The sequence below is a fragment of the Ranitomeya imitator genome, chromosome 5 (genome assembly GCF_032444005.1).
Source record: "Ranitomeya imitator isolate aRanImi1 chromosome 5, aRanImi1.pri, whole genome shotgun sequence".
Classification (NCBI taxonomy): domain Eukaryota; kingdom Metazoa; phylum Chordata; class Amphibia; order Anura; family Dendrobatidae; genus Ranitomeya; species Ranitomeya imitator.
This window is the reverse complement of record NC_091286.1, coordinates 402,666,302-402,689,760: the sequence shown is the minus strand read 5'-3', so window position 1 is coordinate 402,689,760 and position 23,459 is coordinate 402,666,302. Positions and strand designations below refer to the sequence as shown.

Below are 23,459 nucleotides of genomic sequence, written 5' to 3'. Positions count from 1 at the left end.
CATAAAGTGCAGCACAGATTCATCTCAACTACAACTCCCCAGCACTGCCTCACTACTGAGCCTGTACATAAAGTACAGCACAGATTCATCTCAACTACAACTCCCCAGCACTGCCTCACTACTGAGCATGTACATAAAGTACAGCACAGACTCATCTCAACTACAACTCCCCAGCACTGCCTCACTACTAAGCATGTACATAAAGTGCAGGACGGATTCATCTCAACTACAACTCCACAGCACTGTCTCACTACTGAGCATGTACATAAGGTGCAGTACAGATTCATCTCAACTACAACTCCCAGCACTGCCTCACTACTGAGCATGTACATAAAGTGCAGCACAGATTCATCTCAGCTACAACTCCCCAGCACTGCCTCACTACTAAGCATGTACATAAAGTGCAGGACGGATTCATCTCAACTACAACTCCACAGCACTGTCTCACTACTGAGCATGTACATAAAGTGCAGCACAGACTCATCTCATTTACAACTCCCCAGCACTGCCTCACTACTGAGCATGTACATAAAGTGCAGCACAGACTCATCTCAACTACAACTCCCCAGCACTGCCTCACTACTGAGTATGTACAACCCCTAGCAAAAATTATGGAATCACCGGCCTTGGAGGATGTTCATTCAGTTGTTTAATTTTGTAGCAGAAAAGCAGATCAGACATGGCACAAAACTAAAGTCATTTCAAATGCCAACTTTCTTGCTTTAAGAAACACTAAAAGAAAACAAGAACAAAAAAATGTGGTAGTCAGTAATGGTTACTTTTTTTTTTTTTTTTAACCAAGGATAGGGGAAAAAATATGGAATCGCCCTGTAAATTTTCATAACTAAAAAAAACACCTGCATCAAATTAGATCTGCCCGTTAGTCTGCATCTAAAAAGGAGTGATCACACCCTGGAGAGCTGTTGTACCAAGTAGACTGACATGAATCATGGCTCCAACACGAGAGATGCCAATTGAAACAAAGGAGAGGATTATCAAACTCTTAAAAGAGGGTAAATCATTACGCAATGTTGCAAAAGATGTTGGTTGTTCACAGTCAGCTGTGTCTAAAATCTGGACCAAATACAAACATGGGAAGGTTGTTAAAGGCAAACATACTGGTAGACCAAGGAAGACATCAAAGTGTCAAGACCGGAAACTTCAAGCAATATGTCTCCAAAACAGGAAATACACAACAAAACAAATGAGGAACGAATGGGTGGAGACTGGAGTCAATGTCTGTGACCGAACTGTAAGAAACCGCCTAAAGGAAATGGGATTTACATACAGAAAAGCTAAACGAAAGCCATCATTAACACCTAAACAGAAAAAAACAAGGTTACAATGGGCTAAGGAAAAGCAATCGTGGACTGTGGATGACTGGATGAAAGTCCGATTCAGTGATGAATCGCGAATCTGCATTGGGCAAGGTGATGATGCTGGAACTTTTGTTTGGTGCCGTTCCAATGAGATTTATAAAGATGACTACCTGAAGAAAACATGTAAATTTCCACAGTCATTGATGATATGGGGCTGCATGTCAGGTAAAGGCACTGGGGACATGGCTGTCATTACATCTTTAATAAATGCACAAGTTTATGTTGATATTTTGGACGCTTTTCTTATCCCATCAATTGAAAGGATGTTTGGGGATGATTAAATCATTTTTCAAGATAATGCATCCTGCCATAGAGCAAAAACTGTGAAAACATTCCTTAAAAAAGACCCATAATGTCAGTGTCATGGCCTGCAAATAGTCCGGATCTCAATCCAATTGAAAATCTTTGGTGGAAGTTGAAGAAAATGGTCCATGACAAGACTCCAACCTGCAAAGCTGATCTGGCAACAGCAATCAGAGAAAATTGGAGCTAGACTGATGAAGAGTACTGTTAGACACTCATTAAATCCATGCCTCAGAGACTGCGAGCTGTTATAAAAGCCAGAGGTGGTGCAACAAAATACTAGTGATGTTTTGGAGTGTTTTTTTTTTGTTTGTTTTTCATGATTCCATAATTTTTCCTTAGTATTGAGTGACTCTATAATTTTTCCCCTATGCTTGGTTAAAAAAAAGTAACCATTACTGACTACAACATTTTTTGTTCTTGATTTTTTACTGTTTCTTAAAGCCAGAATGTTGCCATTTGAAATTACTTTAGTTTTGTGCCATTTCTGTAATCTGCTTTTTTCTACAAAATTTAAACAAGTGAATGAACATCCTCCAAGGCTGGTGATTACATAATTTTTGCCAGTTGTACATAAAGTGCAACACAGAATCATCTCAACTAAGTCTACTTTCACACTTCCGTCGTTTGGGCTACGTCGCAATGAGTCGTTTTGGAGAAAAAAAACGCATCTTTCAAAGTTGCCCGCAGGATGCGTTTTTTTCTCCATAGACTTGAATGAGCGACGCATTGTGACGTATGGCCACACGTCGCATCCGTCGTGCGACGGATCCGTCTTGTTTTGGCGGACCGTGGGCACAAAAAATGTTCAATGTAACTTTTTTTGTGCGATGTGTCTGCCATTTTCGACCGCGCATGTGCGTCCGAAACTCCGCCCCCTCCTCCCTGCTCATCACAATGGGCAGCTGATGCGTTGTAAAACTTCATCCACTAAATTTAGCACAACGTCCATCGGGCTGACTGTTTGCGACAGCCCCATACCGACGGAAGTGTGAAAGTAGCCTAAAAGCTGAGATCAGGGACAGGACATTTAGAGGACATTTCATAACTTTCCCAAATTATTATGAAAACATTTAGGGTACTTTCACACTAGCATCGGACTTGGCTCATCGCAGTGCGTCGGGCCGAGGTTCCGACGCTAGCAGTGAAACGGAGGCACAACAGAGGCAGCGGATGCATTTTTCCTGCGCATCCGCTGCCCCATTGTAAGGTGGGGGCGGAGTTCCGGCTGCGCATGCGCGGTCGGAAAAAGTGGTCCATCGGCAGCAAAAAAACGTTACATGTAACGTTTTTTGCTCCCGGCGGTCCGCCACAACACGGCGCAACCGTCGCACGACGGTTGCAACGTGTGGCAATGCGTCGCTAATGTTAATCTATGGGCCAAAAACGCATCCTGCAAACAACTTTGCAGGATGCGGTTTTCCCCCTAAACGACGCATTGCGACGTATTGAAAAAAACGCCAGTGTGAAAGTAGCCTTACAGCATATCCTACTGTTCCCAATGTATTGCATATTTTAGGAGTCTGAGTCAGTCCATTTTATACCAACTCCACAGCCCTGTTTATAAACACAATAAATTAAAAAAACAACAACTCTGGAGTAGTGGGAAAAAAGTAAGAGAAAAAAAACACAACTTTTGACCCGGTGACAGGTCCCCTTTATGGGCCCATCCAGACACCCATTTTTCTTGTGCATGTTCTAGTCCTGTTTTTCAAAAAGCATGTACCCATTTTAGTGTATGTTGCTGTTTAAAGGGACACTGTCACCTGAATTTGGAGGGAACAATCTTCAGCCATGGAGGCGGGGTTTTTGGGTGCTTGATTCACCCTTTCCTTCCCCGCTGGCTGCATGCTGGCTGCAATATTGGATTGAAGTTCATTCTCTGTCCTCCTTAGTACACGCCTGCACAAGGTGCAATCTTGCCTTGCACAGGCGTGTACTATGGAGGACAGAGAATGAACTTCAATCCAATATTGCAGCCAGCATGCAGCCAGCGGGTAAGGAAAGGGTGAATCAAACACCCAAAAACCCCGCCTCCATGGATGAAGATTGTTCCCTCCAAATTCAGGTGACAGTGTCCCTTTAAGGCTATGTGCACACGTCAGGATTTTCTGCAGAATTTTCCTGAACAAAACCGGACTTTTTCTGCAGGAAAGCCGCATGCGTTTTTTTCGCGTCTTTTTCCAGAGCTTTCTCAAAGCAATTAAAAAGCCGTAAAAATGCAAAAAATCCGCAAAATCAATGAACGTGCTGCGTTTTTTACCGCAATGCTTTTTATCGCGGAAAAAAGCGCAACATATGCACAAAAATTGCGGAATGCATTATAAATCATGAGATGCATATGTATGCGTTTTTATAGCGAAAAAACACGAAAAATCCTGAACGTGTGCACACAGCCTTAATGTTCAGGTTTTTTATGCAAAAAGACATGTTTCTTTCCAATTCGTCTTACATATCAAAATCTCCCATGCAAGTCAAGGGGTCTGAAAATCATTAATGTCACATGAATGGCTTTGCAAATTATTTTTTCATGTGTGAAAATCACTCTTGAAACAATCAGACTTTTTTTTCATTTCTAAAGTAAAAAATCACTGAATGAGGCTTTACAGTCTGAAATCAGTGGGTTCTTGTATACAAGCAATTTTATGTAATGGGGTAAAAGATTCCACCAGACCTCGTCACTTGGACAACATAGGAAGACCTCTTAGGCTATGTGCGCACGTTGCGGTTTTTACTGCGGATCTGCAGCGTTTTTGACGCTGCGGTTCTGCATCAGGTTTCCATGCGGTGTACAGTACTATGTAAACCTATGGAAAATAAAAACCGCTGTGCACATGCTGCGGAAAAAAACGTGCGGAAACGCAGTGGTTTATTTTCTGCAGCATGTCAATTCTTTGTGCGGATTCCGCAGCGGTTTTGCACCTGCTCCATAATAGAAAACCGCAGGTGTAAAACCGCAGTAGAATCCGCACAAAAAACGCGGTAAATCCGTTGCGTTTTTGCCCTGCGGATTTATCAAAATCAGTGCGGAAAAATCCGCACACCAGTCCGCAGCGTGTGCACATAGCCTTAGGGTATGTGCACATGTTTCGGATTTGACAGCAGTTTTCCATGCAGTGTACAGTACACATGAAAACCAAATCCGCAGTGCACATGCTGCAGAAAATTCTGCATGGAAACGCTGCGGTTTATTTTCCGTGGCATGTCAATTCTTTGTGCGGGTTCCACAGCGTTTTACCTGTTCCATAATAGGAATCCGTAGGTGTAAAAACGCAGGCAAAATCTGCAGGTAAAACGTAGGGCGTTTTACCTGTGGATTTTTCAGAATCTGCGCTGAAAAATCCGCAATGGAATCCGCAACGTGTACACACGGCCTAATGTAGGGGGACAGTACAGACCAAGGAGGAATACTGATCTAGTATGCTTATAACAGTATGTGTAGGATTGTCTGCTGCACTCCCCAGCCTTGAACCTTGTCTTTTTGGTGCCGCATTGGCTGTACTCATTTTATTTTCACAGCAGGAGATGTAGGCTCATTGACTATGAAAGTCCTCTACTAACCGGTTTTCTAGGTGCACCCCATTGTTATGGCACTCTTCCCCCCCCACTGTGACTGACATGCATTGGGACTTGTGGATGGATATCTATGGTAGCACCGGTTTTTGTAAAGCTTTGATGACTTCCATAATTCTGCTCCTTGCACTATGTATGATCCGATCATGGCTATACTCTATACTATAGTTTTTCCTCCATATTGAATCATGGTGGAGAATCCCCAGCATTACTAACACTGTGGCACAGGGAGGCTCCCTTCATTTGCACTTGGAACTCCCCTAAATAATCAGTGGTGGATTATCCAGCGTCGCTCTCTTCCACATTAGGCTACTTTCACACTGGCGTTTTTTTTTTAATATGTCGCAATGCGTCGTTTAGGGGAAAAAACGCATCCTGCAAAGTTGTTTGCAGGATGCGTTTTTGCCCCATAGATTAACATTAGCGACAGTTGCGCCGTGTTGTGGCGGACCGCCGGGAGCAAAAAACGTTAAATGTAACTTTTTTTGCAGCCGACGGACCGCTTTTTCCGTGCCGAGATCGCGGCGGCCATTTTCCCAAAGCCGAGTTTGCATCTCGGCTTTGGGAAAATGGCCGCCGCGAGCTCTTCTGCGCACGCGCGGCATCCCGCGGCCATTTTCCTGAAGCCCCGTGCAGCAGAGCACTCCATCTGCGCATGCGCGGCCCCAGGAAGATGGCCGCCCCACCGATGCAAGGGATTACAGCGCAGATCGCGCGCTGTTTCTTCACGTGCGCGCAGGGAATTCGGAAATTGGACATGCGCACACCACTACGCCACCAACGGAAAGCTGGGGAACAAAAGAGCGATGTCACCACGTCCACCTGACCAGACCAGCCTGATTGACAGGCGAAAACGGCGACTTTGGTAATGTATTTCTCAGCATAGGTGGGGAATCAGGGTACACTACATACACTATAGTAACGCACAGCGCAGGCCCTATTTAACAGTATTTATATCTCAATCTGAAAAAACGGGGTGACAGGTTCCCTTTAAAGAAAAATAGTTTTAAAAATATAAAAGTTTAAATCACCCCCCTTTCGCCCCATTCAAAATAAAACAATACAAAAATCAAACATAGACATATTTGGCATCGCTGTCTTCAGAATCGCCTGATCTTTCAATAAAAAAAAGGATTAACCTGATCGCTAAGTGGCATAGCAAGAAAAAAAAAAAAAATCGAAATTCTAGAATTGAATTAAAGGGAACCTGTCACCCCCCAAAATCGAAGATGAGCTAAGCCCAAAAGCATCAGGGGCTTATCTACAGCATTCTGCAATGCTGTAGATAAGCCCCTGATGTAACCTGAAAGATGAAAAAAAGAGGTTAGATTATACTCACCCAGGGGCGGTCCGGTCCGTTGGGTGTCGCGGTCTGGTGCAACGCCTCCCATCTTTTTACGATGATGTCCTCTTCTTGTCTTCACGCTCCGGCACAGGCGTACTTTGTCTTTCCTGTTGAGGGCAGAGCAACGTACTGCAGTGTACAGGCGCTGGGACTCTGACCTTTCCCGGCTCCTGCGCACTGCAGGACAGACAAAGTACGCCTGCGCCAGAGCGTGAAGACAAGAAGAGGACGTCATCGTAAGAAGATGGGAGGCCCCGGATCGGACCTCCCGCCCAGGTGAGTATAATCTTTTTCTCATCTTTCAGGATACATCGGGGGCTTATCTACAGCATTCCAGAGTGCTCTAGATAAGCCCCTGATGCCGGTGGGCTTAGGTCATCTTTGATTTTGGGGGTGACAGGTTCCCTTTGATACTTTCTTGCGCCACCTTGTGCTGCGATTACAGCTGCAAGTTGCTTGGGGTATGTCTATCAGTTTTGTACATTGAGAGACTGAAATTCTTGCCCATTCTTCCTTGGCAAACAGCTCGAGCTCAGTGAGGTTTGATGGTGATCGTTTGTGAACAGCAGTTTTTGGCCCTTTCCACAGATTCTCAATTGGATTGAGGTCTGGACTTTGACTTGGCCATTCTAACACCTGGATACGTTTATTTGTGAACTATTCCATTGTAGATTTTGCTTTGTTTGGGATCATTGTCTTGTTGGAAGACAAATCTCTGTCCTAGTCTCAGGTCTTTTCTTCAAGAATGGTCCTGTATTTGGCTCCATCCATCTTCCCATCAATTTTAACCATCTTCCCTGTCCCTGCTGAAGAAAAGCAGGCCCAAACCATGATGCTGCCACCACCATGTTTGACAGTGGGGATGGTGTGTTCAGGGTGATGAGCTGTGTTGCCTTTCCGACAAATATATTGTTTGGCATTGTTGCCAAAAAGTTTGATTTTGGTTTCATCTGACCAGAGCAAACTTGTTGCAAACTTTAAGTGACACTTTTTTTATGGATATCTTTGAGAAATGGCTTTCTTCTTGCCACTCTTCCATAAAGGCCAGATTTGTGCAGTGTACGACTGATTGTTGTCCTATGGACAGACTGTCCCACCTCAGCTGTAGATCTCTGCAGTTCATACAGAGTAATCATGGGCCTCTGGGCTGCATCTCTGCTCAGTCTTCTCCTTGTTTGAGATGAGTTTAGATGCCTGTTGTGTTCCTTGGTCTTCATGATGCTCTCTGTGCTTCAAACAGAATCCTGGGACTATCACAGAGCAGGTGCATTTATACGGAGACTTGATTACACACAGGTGGATTATATTTATCATCATTAGGCATTTAGGACAACATTGGATCATTCAGAGATCCACAATGAACTTTTGGAGTGAGTTTGCTGCACTGAAAGTAAAGGGGCCAGTAATATTGCACGCCCCACTTTTCAGTTTTTGAATTTCCACAAAAATTTAAAATAACCAATACATTTTGTTCAACTTCACAATTGTGTTCCACTTGTTGTTGAATCTTCACCAAAAATTTACCTTTGGTATCTTTATGTTTGAAGCATGATATGTGGGAAAAGGTTGAAAAGTTCCAGGGGGCTGAATACTTTTGCAAGGCACTGTATGAGGCCGGTTTCACACGTCAGTGGCTCCGGTACGTGAGGTGACAGTTTCCTTACGTACCGGAGACACTGACTCACGTGGACACATTAAAATCAATGTCTCTGCACATGTCAGCATGTTTTCACGGACCGTGTGTCCGTTTGGAAAACACGGAGACATGTCAGTGTTCGTGGGAGTGCACGGATCACATGGACCCATTAAAGTCAATGGGTCCGTGACCGTGTAAAACACGTACCGCACACGGATGTTGTCCATGTGCAGTCCGTGTGCCGTGCAGGAGACAGCGCTACTGTAAGCGCTGTCCCCCTTCCCCCCCGCGTGTGGTGCTGAAGCCCCATTCATTTCTTCTCTCCAGCAGCGTTCGCTGGAAAGAAGGAATGAATAATCTTTTTTTTTTTTTTAATTTATATTTGTTTTTAAAATAACGTTGCTGGTAATCTGCCCCCTCCCAGCCCGTGCGCCTGCCCGCTGGCATTAAAATACTTACCCAGCTCCCTCGGCGCTTGCATCCTCTCAGCGTCGCTGCTTGTCCTGTATGAGCGGTCACGTGGTGCCTGACATTACAGTGATGAATATGCGGCTCCACCTCCCGTAGGGGTGGAGCCGCATATTCATTACTGTAATAAGCGGCACCACGTGACCGCTCATACAGGAAGAGCTGCGCTTAATTGTAGCACTGTCTCCTGCACGGTGCGTTTGGTACCCAGTCGGCCCACGGATGCCGCACGTGTGCTACACTGATGTGCCACGTGAGCACACGGACACGGATAATTCCGGTACCGATTTTTCAATCAAGGGGAAGTGAGTGGCCAACTTCCACTGCCTCTTATGTCTGAAGGCGGGGGACCGTGACACCAGCGATGATTGGGTGCTATGCTCGCATGTCATAACCGCTCATGAGCCCTGGGACCGCGAGTACCGACACTGCTGTCACTGCGCCAGCATAGGAGGGGAGTATAAGTGTTATTTTATCTTGGCCAAACATGGGGAATTAGAAGGGGATGTCCTAGTAGTGGACAATCTCTTTAACGACCGCTGATGCGCATTAAAATGGCGCTGTTAAGGGACCTTATTCCCTCATTGCTGTCTTAAAACTGCGGTCGGAAATCAGCCTATAGCTCCACCAGCGCCAAAATACCTCCCAGGGTTTCAGCTACCAGGAATAGCTGAGATCCTGGAGAACACGATCATGGACAGTTTTTGCTGTCCCCGAACACGTGATTGCCGTTATTCAAGGAATATTGGTGATTACATGAAAGAAGTGTGCCAGCTATTTAAAAAAAATAAATAAAAAAATCCTGTCTTCTGCCATGGTATACATGTTGGAGAAGAGAGAAAATAGGTCCCCAAGCCCCCTCCCCATGGTACCTCCGCCATCCCCTGGTCCACCCAGCCTGCCTCCTCTTTATGGAAAAAAAAAATGGTGGGCACTTGCACAATGCTCCCACCAAGATCTGCCTGCCAACAGCAGGGATTTTTCCTATTGGTTCATTGTGAACACAGTGATAGACCCTAGCCACCTTATTTTGCTAGCTACTTTAGCACTTTCTCTCCAGCTATGTATGGCATCTTATCTTTGTTTGCTGTGACCATAACAAGCATTGTGTTCTTCAGTCTAATAGGCCATTTCAGGGTGAGAGGAGGTTGTCTAGAAGATAAGGAAATTAGGACAGGAGTCCAGGAAAGCAGGACAGTCTAATGTATGGTGGCCTCCTGATATGTTGGATGTGTTCAGCAAGGAGACCACAAGGGGCGCTCTGCTGAGCTGCTCCTCCTATGTATGGGATAGTCACGATGCCGCATCAGTACTGAGTGGTGGGATGTCGGGTATCGGGGAGTGCAGCCAATAATAAAGCTCTGCCATGTAAATCCAGAGCGGTACCGAGGTATTGGAGTGATTGTAGCATACCTATTGGAGACCACGGAGCGAGAGGCTGCACCCCCTGACACCCTGCCTATCGGCCTTTCCTTTTCCTCTTTTGTCTCTATTTTTGACAATTAGCCCAGTACAGTCCTATACACAGGTACCATAATGGATATTTTCTGCTAACATTACTATATTGATTGATAATGTTACCCTCCCTTCTGTTGAGCTATTTCTATTAGGTGAAAAACACTGCAAAAAATGCTGAAAGTGACATGCTGCAGTTTGCAAAAACACAGCAGTTTTCCAAATCAGTCAGAGGAAAAAAAAAATGTGTATGAGATTTCTGAAATCTCATAGCCTGTGCTGGTACTGTAAAACACAGCTTAAAGTTTGCATAAAAGCTGCAAAAGCTCAATGTGTGAACCTAGCCTTAAGGTACCTTCACACTGAACGATATCGCTAGCGATCCGTGACGTTGCAGCGTCCTGGCTAGCGATATCGTTCAGTTTGACAGGCAGCAGCGATCAGGATCCTGCTGTGATGTCGTTGGTCGCTGCAGAAAGTCCAGCACTTTATTTCGTCGCTGGACTCCCTGCAGACATCGCTGAATCGGTGTGTGTGACACCGATCCAGCGATGTCTTCACTGGTAACCAGGGTAAACATCGGGTTACTAAGCGCAGGGCCGTGCTTAGTAACCCGATATTTACCCTGGTTACCAGCGTAAAAGTTAAAAAAAAACAAACACTAAATACTTACCTTCCGCTGTCTGTCCCTGGCGCTCTGCTTCTCTGCACTGGCTGTGAGCGCCGGCCAGCCGGAAAGCACAGCGGTGACGTCACCGCTCTGCTTTCCTGCTGCTGTGCTCACAGTCAGTGCAGAGAAGCAGAGCGCCGGGGACAGACAGCGAAGGTAAGTATGTAGTGTTTGTTTTTTTTACTTTTACGATGGTAACCAGGGTAAACATCGGGTTACTAAGCGCAGCCCTGCGCTTAGTAACCCGATGTTTACCCTGGTTACCGGCATCGTTGGTCGCTGGAGAACTGTCTGTGTGACAGCTCTCCAGCGACCAAACAGCAACGCTGCAGCGATCGACATAGTTGTCGGTATCGCTGCAGCGTCGCTTAGTGTGAAGGTACCTTTAGAGTGCAGCAGTGCCCTGTATAAAGTGCTGGTGTGACGATCAAGTATCCGTAGTATATGGCCGGAGTCACTACAGTGTAACATGGCTGAGTAGTATACAATACAACATCGCATAGCAGTCGAACCGCTGTTTTCTCATTGATTCGGCAGCGAGACTCGACTTGCTCACACCCATACAAGTGAAACATGGCACTGCACTCAGATGTCAGTGCGATCTATGCTGGCAGCAGAGGAGATGGCAAAACGTATTTCTCCGTGTCCTCCGATCCTGTCAAGCGAGCGGATCCCAGCACTGACGACTCGGCTCACATTTGCAGCAGAGCAGGAGCCGAGGGTCATTAGCAGATCGCATGGGATGCCATACGCTGGTGTGACTCCAGCCACAGGGCTGCACTTATTGCTGGATGCCAGGGTAGTTGGAGGCTCCCGCTCCTGAGTGGCGTCCACCCCGATGTCCGTTTCGGCTGTTGTTCATTTTTGCTATATATGCCTCAGTGTAAGATATAAGGCGGTTATGTAACATCGTATATGGTTGTTTATAATTACTGCCATTGCACGTTACTGTTATAAAAGCCACACATCATTGGAGAGTCATTATATCTTCCCTGGTGTGCGCCCCATGATTTTATATGATCATTGTTATCTTTTATCTTTTGAACTCCAATAAAAGATTAATTGGATTTCATAACTTCTGATTTCTCTGGGCTTTTATGGTCTTTTCTCCTTTTTTTCTTTAAGACTACCAGTCAGCGAGTATGCCACATAGAAAATATATAACTGCCACCTACTGCTGGTGGCAAGTGGCGTTCCCTGGTGCTGATCTGTGGTCACATCCGGCTGCGGCCTAGGAGAGGACCGTGCTGGTTCTCTAGATTTGCACTTCCATTTGGCTGGATTCACTCAGGACCACAGTGACCTTTCTTACGTGACGGGTTAGTCAGGTGAATTGGCTGTTTGGCAGAATATTGCAGCATGTGAGGTAGGCCATGCTGTTGGGACAGGCTGGCACTTCGGCAGGAGACAGGACATGTACCGCTTCTACCTGTGGGATGCAGGCCCTGCAGTGGTTTTGGCCTCTTACTGTCCTCATGGCTGCACTATTGGAGCCCTACAAAATGGTGACTTTACATAGTAACATAGTTAGTAAGGCCGAAAAAAGACATTTTTCCATCCAGTTCAGCCTATATTCCATCATAATAAATCCCCAGATCTACGTCCTTCTACAGAACCTAATAATTGTATGATACAATATTGTTCTGCTCCAGGAAGACATCCAGGCCTCTCTTGAACCCCTCGACTGAGTTCGCCATCACCACCTCCTTAGGCAAGCAATTCCAGATTCTCACCGCCCTAACAGTAAAGAATCCTCTTCTATGTTGGTGGAAAAACCTTCTTTCCTCCAGACGCAAAGAATGCCCCCTTGTGCCCGTCACCTTCCTTGGTATAAACAGATCCTCAGCGAGGTATTTGTATTGTCCCCTTGTATACTTATACATGGTTATTAGATCGCCCCTCAGTCGTCGACTTTATTGTAGGTGCTCAGTTTTGACCATAGTTTCACATGTAAAGCTAGTCAGCTGGCCTTCCAAGATGCACCCTAATGGATGGCCATTTTCCACCTTCTGCCCAGTGAGCTCCTTGGAGGGAGCAGTGTTTTGAAGGTGCAGTTTCTGTTGGAGGGTGGGATTTGTTGCCTAAAATGTTTGTTTTTGGGATGGGGGTAGGAGCCATCTGTGCATGTCTTGCTGCCCCTTTCATATGCAATGAACTAACCCAACTAGGTGTCCTCCCAAATGTTATCTACAGGCAAGGGAGGGCTTTTTGGGGGAAGGGACAGGCCTATATCAGCTTTCAGTGGAGCTCTGAGGGCAGTACACCCTCAATTATTCACTGCAGGAGGAAATGCCTGGCTGACCACCATGTTTCGAAGGTAAGTATGGGCATTGGTAATACTCGTGGCCTTTCCGTTGGGATCCTGGTGTAGCCTCTGCTAGGGCTGCGGAGTCCAATAGTACCTGTACTTGGGGCAGCATCTCCAGCTTTATGCTGCCATGTTATCCAGCTGTTGGCATTGGCAGGCCACACCTTGTACTTTTCTTGTGGTTTCTGCATTGTGTTGGTGAGTTTGGGGTCGGTGTAGGTGCAGCCTTTGCGTCTGGGCCTCGCTGTGTAATGATCAGCAGTTTTTGCTACTTATATGTTAATGTTTTAAAAGTTGTAAGAAATTTAGATATTGCATTTTTCCTAATGCCAAGTAGGTACCTGGCCATGTTCACACATAGTGTAAATGTTTTTACCCCCCCCCCAGGTTTTTTTTTTTATGTTTCCAGCTGATGTCTGCACCATAATGCACAATACCAACCAAGCTTCTCTGATTATTTTTTTTGCTGTTATCTTTAATGTGTTTTCCCCCCTTTGTTGCTTTCTGGGGCAGATTTGAAGCAGTATTTTAATTTTTTATTTATATATATATATCTATCTTTGCTTCTGCACTCGTTATTTACATGGATTTTTTTCTTCAGGCTCCCCATAAAAGCTAGTAGGGAGAAAATGCATTACAGCGTATTTAGGCTATGTGCACACGTTGCTGATTTGCTGCGGATCCGCAGTGTTTTTTGCGGTGCAGAAACGCTGCAGATCCTCAATTGATTTACAGTACCATGTAAATCAATGAGAAAAAAAAAACGCTCTGCAGATGGTGCGGAAAAATCTGTGCCGAAACGCTGCGGATTAAAAGAAGTAGCATGTCACTTCTTTTTTGCGGATCTGCAGCGTTTTTGTACCCATTCCATTATAGAAATCCGCAGGGGTAAAAAACACAGCAAATCCGCAAAAAATCCTCAGCAAAAACGCACAAAAAAGTGACATCCGCAGCTGCGGTTTCTGCCAAGAGATGCAGAATCCGCAACGTGTGCACATAGCCTTAGACGCACAGTGGTATGGGGTTTTCATGATATCACATCCATTTTACTTTCCATGTGAACGCGGGGTCAGATTTTGTGGCCTTCCTGCTGGTAATCTCATTGATGACCACTGCAATTGGCTGCGCACAGAATAATCACGTGCACTCAGCTGAATGGTGCTTGTTCTTGTAAAACCATAAGTGACTTTAAAATTGATCCGGTGTAAATAGTGAAAAAACGGATGCAAACTGATGCACCGGATCCGTTTTTTAGTTGGTTCGGCTCTATGTACTGCGCATATTTTTTTGAGTTCCTGGGCATGGATGTGAGATGGGAGCTGAGGAGCCTGCAGATGTTATAGTCACAGCTCTGCAGTGAGAGCAGGGAGCGGCCATTACACATCACACTGGTAACTGCCCTTCATGTAAAATAAGCTCTGGGGTCTGGAAGACGTCATTTATATGAAGTGATAAAAGATGATTTTTCAGCAACAACACATCTGATAGGAGACGCACAGGTAGGACTTATCAGTAGTCTATATCCTGTATGGCCATATTAAAACCGTTGTCTAGTCAAAATCAAAATGCCTGCAGTTGTGACTTACGAATCCCCCCCCGCAGCGTTTCTGTGCGGTATTTTCCGCACCATGTGCACAGCGGATTTGGTTTTCCATAGGTTTACATGGTACTGTACACCACATGGAAAGCTGCTGCGAATCCACAGCGTCAAATCCGCAACGTGTGCACAGACCCTTATAAATGAGGCAGGTACCTCAGGTCAGGAGACCCAGCGGTCGGGTGCTGTGATCTCAGCCCAGTCCTTGTATCGGCCTCACCCTGGCCACACACGTATGGCTGTTGGTGGACATCTAAGCCCCAGTCTATGCATGTGTTCTCAGCTGGAAGAGGGGGCTAGTTCGCGGTTACTCCTCTGGTGATGGTGGGCAGCTGAAGTCCATCCAGATGGGTCTCCTCCTAGTAAATGGCTCTGATGCAAACCCTGGTGTAGTGCTCCACAGAGAGCACGCTATGTATGTGAACCTTCCTGTACTGGTCAGTTTTCAAAAGGTTTAACGTGCCGAATGATTCCATCGGAGCCACTAGAATACTACATCTTTGCAAGGCTTTTGTGCATAAGACAGGTAACATGCGTTTTATGTACCGGGCAGGGTCTTCCTGACACTTTGGGGACCTCTCCTCACGTATCACCAGATGTATCTACACTAAAGGTACCGTCACACATGACGATATCGTTAACGATATCATTTCAACGTCACGCTTTTTTGTGACGTAGCAACGATCTCGCTAACAATCTCCTTATGTGTGACAGCGACCAACGATCAGGCCCCTGCTGGGAGATCGTTGGTCTTGGGGAATGATCAGGACCTTTTTTTGGTCGCTGATCACCCGCTGTCATCGCTGGATCGGCGTGTGTGACGCCGATCCAGCGATGTGTTCACTTGTAGCCAGGGTAAACATCGGGTTACTAAGTGCAGGGTCGCGCTTAGTAACCCGATATTTACCCTGGTTACCATTGTAAAAGTAAAAAAAAAAAAACCACTACATACTTACATTCCGATGTCTGTCACGTTCCCTACACTGACTGTGTCAGCGCCGGCCGTAAAGCAGAGCACAGCGGTGACGTCACCGCTGTGCTCTGCTTTACGGCCGGCCGGCACTGACACAGTGCAGGGGGGCGTGACAGACATCGGAATGTAAGTATGTACTGTTTTGTTTTTTGTTTTTTAAACTTTTACAATGGTAACCAGGGTAAACATCGGGTTACTAAGCGCGGCCCTGCGCTTAGTAACCCGATGTTTCCCCTTTTACCCGGGGACTTCGGCATCGTTGGTCGCTGGAGAGCTGTCTGTGTGACAGCTCTCCAGCGACCACACAACGACCTAAACAGCGACGCTGCAGCGATTGGCATCGTTGTCTATATCGCTGCAGCGTCGCTAAATGTGACGGTACCTTAAGCGCGGCCCTGCACTTAGTAACCCGATGTTTACCCTGGTTACCCGGGGACTTCGGCATCGCTGAAGACAGTTTCAGCGATGCCGAAGTCGTTCCCCTGATCGTTGGTCGCTGGCGAGAGCTGTCTGTGTGACAGCTCCCCAGCGACCACACAACGACTTGCCAACGATCACGGCCAGGTTGTATCGCTGGTCGTGATCGTTGGTAAGTCGTTTAGTGTAACGGTACCTTAAGGCTTGGTTGGGTAGAATCCATCACTTCTCTCACTTCCTAGTCACAGCTTGGAGGAGAAAAGTATTGGTGTCATGCCTGCCGACCATGTGAGCACTGCTGAAGTGCGTATTCCCAAAAGAGCTGGATCACCAGTGTGGTATGTTGTCATGTGTGCATGCCGCCCTTCCAGAGCATCCCCCATGCAGCAGAGTGTATACATGGCATATGTCCTCAGCAACACGTGACATGTGTGGATCCTTCCCTATGGGGCATGACAAAAAGTGCCCAAAAGCGGGTTTTTTTTTTTTTTTTTGCTGTGAAGAAATGTGGATCCGTCATATTTAATCTTAACTTGTAAGTATTCTGTTTAGGCATGCATCACTCATAGGCTTCTATGTAAAAAAAATAAATAAAAATTAAAGTATGCTGACTAGTGTAACGTTGTTTTATTCCCATCTGGATGACTTGGTATGTAATTGTTTATACTATATAGAGAAAGGCAATACTGACTTAATAATCTATCCAGAGAAAATGTATACCGCTATATATTTTATTTAGAAAAAAATCAAAACCACCATAGATTCCAGATGCAGAAAAGCTAGACCAACATAATACACTTCATAGAGAGGCTATACTACAATTTATTCTGTATAGAGGAAAGATATGCTGCCATATAATATGGAGTATGAAAAAAATATACTGAAGATGTTCTGTAGAGAAAAAGTACGGTATATTGACTTATTGTTTTATACAGAAAAGGAAAAACTACAGCAATATAACCCTATAGAAGAAAAGGGTGTATTGACATTTGATGGAGAAAACGTATTCAACATACTATAATCTATATAGAATTAGGCTGTACCCATATATGTCTATACCGACGTATAATATTCAATATAGGAGGCGGCCATGATGTAATATGCCATGTAGGAGGCGGCCATGACGACGTGTAATACGCCACATAGGAGGCGGCCATGACGACGTGTAATATGCCACATAGGAGGCGGCCATGACGACATGTAATATGCCACGTAGTAGGCGGCCATGATGATGTGCAATATGCCACGTAGGAGGCGGCCATGATGATGTGTAATATTCCATGTAGGAGGCGGCCACAACGACGTGTGATATGCCATGTAGGAGGAGGCAGCCACGACTACTTGTAATATGCCACGTAGGAGGCGGCCATGACGACGTGTAATATGCCACATAGTAGGCGGCCATGACTACGTGTAATATGTCATGTAGGAGGTGGCCATGAAGACGTGTAATATGCATGAAGGAGGCGGCTATGATGACGTGTGATATGCCATGTAGGAGGCAGCCATGACGACGTGTGATATGCCATGTAGGAGGCAGCCATGACGACGTGTGATATGCCATGTAGGAGGCGGCCATGACGACGTGTGATATGCCATGTAGGAGGCGGCCATGACGACGTGTGATTATGCCATGTAGGAGGCGGCCATGACTACGTGTAATATGCCACATAGGAGGCGGCCATGACGACGTGTAATATGCCATGTAGGAGGCAGCCATGATGACGTGTGATATGCCATGTAGGAGGCAGCCATGATGACGTGTGATATGCCATGTAGGAGGCAGCCATGACGACGTGTGATATGCCATGTAGGAGGCGGCCATGACGACGTGTGATATGCCATGTAGGAGGCAGCCATGATGACGTGTGATATGCCATGTAGGAGGCGGCCATGACGACGTGTGATATGCCATGTAGGAGCCGCCATGACGACGTGTGATATGCCATGTAGGAGGCAGCCATGACGACGTGCGATATGCCACGTAGGAGGCGGCCATTTAGATATTCTTGGCATTAGTGTCAGAAAGATGAAAAACACGTGCAAAATAAAGGCACACTTCTAGGAATATTTCTTAATGCATATTTTCCCAAATAATCCCTTTTAATCAAGGATATATTGCTGAGGTCACACACTGTAATCTCTGGGCAGCCCCTATAACTACATACATTACTCAAATCATGGTGGTGATCTTTGTATATTACCTTACAATAGGTAATATGATTAAATGAATACAATGGGTTTTGTAGAGGGAATGCTGTGAGGTATTTCTTGTAATTTTCTGTGATTGCATTAGCTGTGTTTTGGGATCCACAGGCCTCCCCCTGCACAATGCCCCTCTTACACAATGGCTTTCCATATGTATGGCCAGGTGAGATCACCTCCTGCTGGGCTCCTGTCTCTTCCCCTTTGGAATAGTCAATGAACTGCATGATGGAATTATAATCTAGGTACCTTGATGTCTTCCTCTGTCTCCCTGTAGTCTGGGGTTAACCTCTACCTGTCCAATAATTTTCACAAACCCTAAGCATTGCTTTACATGGTGTTTTGTGTTTTTGCAAAGATGTGGTTCCTTAAACCCCTTCACACCGCAGCCCTTCTTCATTTTTTCTTTTGTTTTTCGCTCCCCTTCTTCCCAGACCCATAACTTTTTATTTTTCCGTCAATATGGTAATCTGAGGGGTTTTTTTTGTCAGACGAGTTGTACTTTTGAACGACACCATTGGTTTTACCATGTTGTGTACTCGAAAACAGGAAAAAAACTCTAATTGCGGTGAAATTGCAAAAAAGTGTAATTACACGACTGGTTTTGGATTTTTTTTTTTTTTTTTTTTTTTAATAAAGTTCACCAAATGCTAAAACTGACCTGCCATTATGATTCTCCAGGTCCATTACAAGTTCGTAGATTACCTAACATCTATAGATTTTTTTTTAAAATTATTATTTAAATAGTGGAAAAAATCCAAAGTTTGTTTAAAAGAAAAAAAAGTCACAATTTTCCGAGAGTCTGTCAATCAAAGATGGGGTGGAGATTGAGGGGAAATCCACCAGGTGGGAAGGTGGATTGAAATGATTGGCCCCGCCGTGATGCACTGAGCAGCGGGACTGTGTGACAGTGATTCTGCACTCACAGTCCCTTTAAATCTAAAGTCCCCCTAAACATTATACTAATATCGTTTTTTTCCGAAATTCTGTTATGGGAGCCCTGGACAATTGATTGCTGGGTGAAATATTGATCTGGCGTGTTCCATATCAAACCCCCCATTGCATTGTATCCCAGAGATGTACCGTAACTAGTCACGTCTGGTGGCAGTGCCTCCATAGAGAACACGGACAAGCGTCCCTGTGTATGGGGGAGACAGCTGAACCATTGTTCGATTGACAGACATCTAATGTGTATGGCGGTGTTTAGTCCTAATGTCCACTCATAAAATAGCCACACAACATTGGTTTAATAGAGATTTATTTAGTTTGTGATCTAAAATCCATTGCGATCACCTAATTGTGTAGCTGTGTGTAAAGATGCCCATACAAGTGGTTGGCAAGGCGCTTGTCGGGCCTCTACGCCACTATTTACATACCCTCATGGTTCATGCCTGGTAATTCGGCGTATCCAATCCTTCTCTGTGACGGATCTAATCTTTTGGGAGAAAGGTATTTATTTTTCTAAACACTTAATGTGGCCATCAGTATGCATATTGCAGACGTGGGTCTCCCGGCATCAGGAATCCTCGCAGCGCACCATGATGTGAGGATTCGCAAGTCAGTGACTGCAGACTTGTAGTTTGACCACATAAATCCTTTAAAAAGGGTTATTCCCCAAAAATCTCATACTTGCTGATCGCTGGGGAGTCTGACCTGAACCCCCAGCAATCCCAAGATCAGAGGTTTGGAATCTGATCAAGTGGGTCTGTGCTTCTGTCCTGAATGGAGCCACAGTGCATAAGCACGGCCTTATCCATTCATTGTCTATAGGACTGCGGAGTACTGTGCTGCTGGCAGTCCCATAGACTATAATTGAGCTCATGCGCCTCTGCTCCATTAGGATTGATCTGCAGTGCTCAGTTGTTGGGCTTCCAAAAGTCCCGGTATGGATTAGCTGGGAGGCCAGTGAGGATCATGTTCTGATGGGGGATAATTTGTTAATTTGGGAGTTGCCCGTTAAGGGTCCTTTTATACAAGCTATGGATCATGAAATCTTCTCATGAATTTCCATTAAAAACAGCAGGCAAAAAAGCCAGTATACATGGAGAGATAGAAACCAACAATGACTGACATCAGCAGAAATGATGTGAAACATACGTTGGTATTGGTCTGGTATAGGGCATTTTACTTGGGGTGCGGTACAAGTGGTTTTTACGACCTGGAATGGTCCCCTGTGCAGACCCTCACAGTTGTTTAGACAACATGATTTTATGATCTTGGCAATATATAATATATTCCTGCATCTGGTAATGCTGGTTAGTCCAGGTCCCCGCAGTTTAGACAGTCAATAGCTGTGGAGTCCAGAGTCCCTTGGAGGCTGTTTGCATTCGTTAACATAGTAAGATATGCGCAAGTTTTTCTGCTTGGGTTTCACCTTTTGAATGGTAAAGGCCTGTGCTGCATGTGAATGCCCTCTGTATGTAGAAGCATAGAGCGGGGCACGTTATACAGATGGCATCCTGAGCCCTGAATATAGCTTCTTCCCAGCCTAGCCCGCTGCAGGTGCTTGCATGCTTGTGTCTCCGTCCCCCTCCTCTGCTTTGCTGGTTGACCTCATGAACGAGGAATGCCGACGCTCCACCGAATATTTGAGGAAGCACAATGTCAGCAATGGGTTTGGTGCTTTATAAAATGAGTCCGGATGTCTTCCAGCTGCATTAGGTCTTCACATTAGACTGTTTTCTAATTCTAGGATTCCTGGCCTTGTTCTGACCACAGTATTGAATTTTTGGGAGACTAAGGCGATGTGCACACGTTGTGGATTTTGCTGCGGATCCGCAGCAGTTTTTCATGTGTTGTACAGTACCATGTAAACCTATGGAAAACAAAATCCGCAGTGCACAAACGCGTGGAAAGGTAGATTTTATTCCGCAGCATGTCACTTCTTTTTGTGGATTCCACAGCGGTTTACACCTGCTCCTCAATGGGAATCTGCAGGTGTAAAACTGCAGGTGGAAACCGCACAAAATCCGCAGCACGTGCACATAACCTAATACTTTTCTATTTTCACTTTTATGTTTGTTTTGTGTAAACTTTTTAAAGCAACAGTACACCTAGTACTGAACAATGACATGAAATGGAAGCTAGTGGTCCACTCATCTGTTCCTCCCCTGGATTCTCTGAACACCTGCCAGGCCGCTAAGAGGCGGGGCTATTATAGGGGCGGGGTCAGCGGCCTCCCTGTACTTCTCATCTGGGGTTGTATGTGTTGGCCAGTGTTGAAGATGACACTGTATGTTCTATATTTTTGCTGCTTATCTGACGCCACTGTTGTTTGTTTGCAGACATTACGGGGGACCCTATGCAGCATCCCATGAGATGAGCAAAGCCACACAGCCTATAGGAGGACCCCCTACTGCCCCTTCCCCTGGACTCCCACAGGTATGTGTCCCAGAATCACTCTTCCTCTCTAGTGCTTTCCTCTGCTGGGAAGGCTTCTGAATTAGTAAACCATGTTCCATCAGAAGGTATAGGTAGATGATGAAGCTGAAATTGTACCTAATAATAATGCCGAGGGTTAATGCATGCTTTCCCCCCAACATAGGTGGAAAATACAGACGCTACTTTATGCAAAACTGCAATGTGTTGGATTGTTGTGTGTGAAATCCTTCTGTAATTTTCTTTTTTTTTTTTTTTTTCCATTCCCTTTCAGTCAGCATTCCCCTCTGCCCCCTCTGCCCCTGTGGTGTTTGGGCCTCCACAAACTCCACAAATGAATACACAGTCTCAGCCTCGACAAGTAAGTAGTGTCACATTTCCAGGAATAGGTCATCGGGGGGATGTATTTTTTTGTTTTTTCCATTCTTGAAAAGCTATTTTGATAGTGGCAGAAAAGGGGTTACAATCTTGTCAGCCATCCTTATTCTATACCCTTGTGTCAGTGCTGCCAGCCGGGAGCCTTGTGTGGTGACATTGGTTATAATCATGTCCGTATACTAAGCGGTGGCTAATGGCAACCACCACAACAGCCTTTTGTTGTAGATGGAAACATTTCTCACCAATTTTGTGTTCTGGTGTCTGAAGTCATCGATTAGTGTTATATTATAGGTTTTCCGTTTTTCTTACAAGTCTGCAGTCACCCTATATGGCTGCAGACTGGCGAATGTTGGCTGTGTGCGCCAGCACACTTGCCAGGATTCACTGATATTGCTGGTGAGAGCGGCCGGTCATGTGACCACCTGTGTGATTTGCACGCATGCAGTCACGTGCTGCCGAGACGAGCTCACCTGTATTGATTGGCCAAACACATGAAATAGACATGAAGGCAGACTCTTGAATCCGGACAGTGTGCACACTGCTGATTTACATAGTGACTGCTCAGAAGACCGGACAACCCCTTTAACATTCTCCTGAGTGTCTGGCATGTGCTTGTCTGAATGTCCGGGGGGTGACATGTAGCGGGTTTCATAATCTTGCCAAATTGGTTGGATAGACGCTCCAATGCCTCAGTGTGGCTGTCGTGCCTTCATTCTGTGCACACTACCTTTTACATCCTTAGTTGTATTTGATCATATGATTGTTAGTTTTTTTTCTTCCCAATGTGAATTGCACTGTTACTTTACCTGTTCTATGTTTTTAATTGTTAAAGGGGTTGTCTGGCCTTAAGCTGCAAGTCTGTAGTCTCTCTGTGACTGCAGACTTGTGAATCCTCACACTGCGCACTGTGAAGACTCTCCGATGCCGGCAGCGGGTGGGCACCTGGCCACATGGCCTACTACATGGGTGCAAGTGTATTGAGCGAGGTCAGACAAGTCTAATCTTGTGTAGCTGGAATTATGCAAACCCCACACTTGGGGTCACATGCCCTCCCGGTACTATGCGTGCAGTGTGAGGATTCACAAGTCTGCAGTCGCTGGACAGCCCCTTTTAAAGGTAATGTATCATAACATAATAAGAAAATGACCTGCTGCTCAGCTCGGGTTTTTATGTTAAATGTATTCAAATCTATTAGGGAGATATATATTTATAATATTTTTTAAAATTATTAGCTGTATTTAAAGGGAACCTGTGATATCTGATTACACTATTACCCTGACACTATAAAGTTATTCTGCGAGGTTAAGATATTTAGAAATGTGCCTGGCCGTAGCCCTGAAAGTGCAACACATGGGAGAAAATGAACTTTATTTC

General features: G+C 45.4%; 1 protein-coding gene across 2 annotated transcripts in view; it reads left to right on the top strand.

Annotated features, from left to right (window-relative positions):
• The window catches only part of EIF4G1 (eukaryotic translation initiation factor 4 gamma 1), a 91,651-nt gene that overhangs the window by 25,871 nt on the left and 42,321 nt on the right, over positions 1-23,459 (top strand). For both annotated transcript variants that reach the window (XM_069726946.1, XM_069726947.1), the window contains exons 2-3: positions 21,614-21,710; positions 21,982-22,068. In XM_069726946.1, coding sequence (XP_069583047.1) covers positions 21,648-21,710; positions 21,982-22,068 — 150 coding nt within the window. In that variant the 5' untranslated portion in view covers positions 21,614-21,647. The remainder of the gene's footprint in view (positions 1-21,613; positions 21,711-21,981; positions 22,069-23,459) is intronic.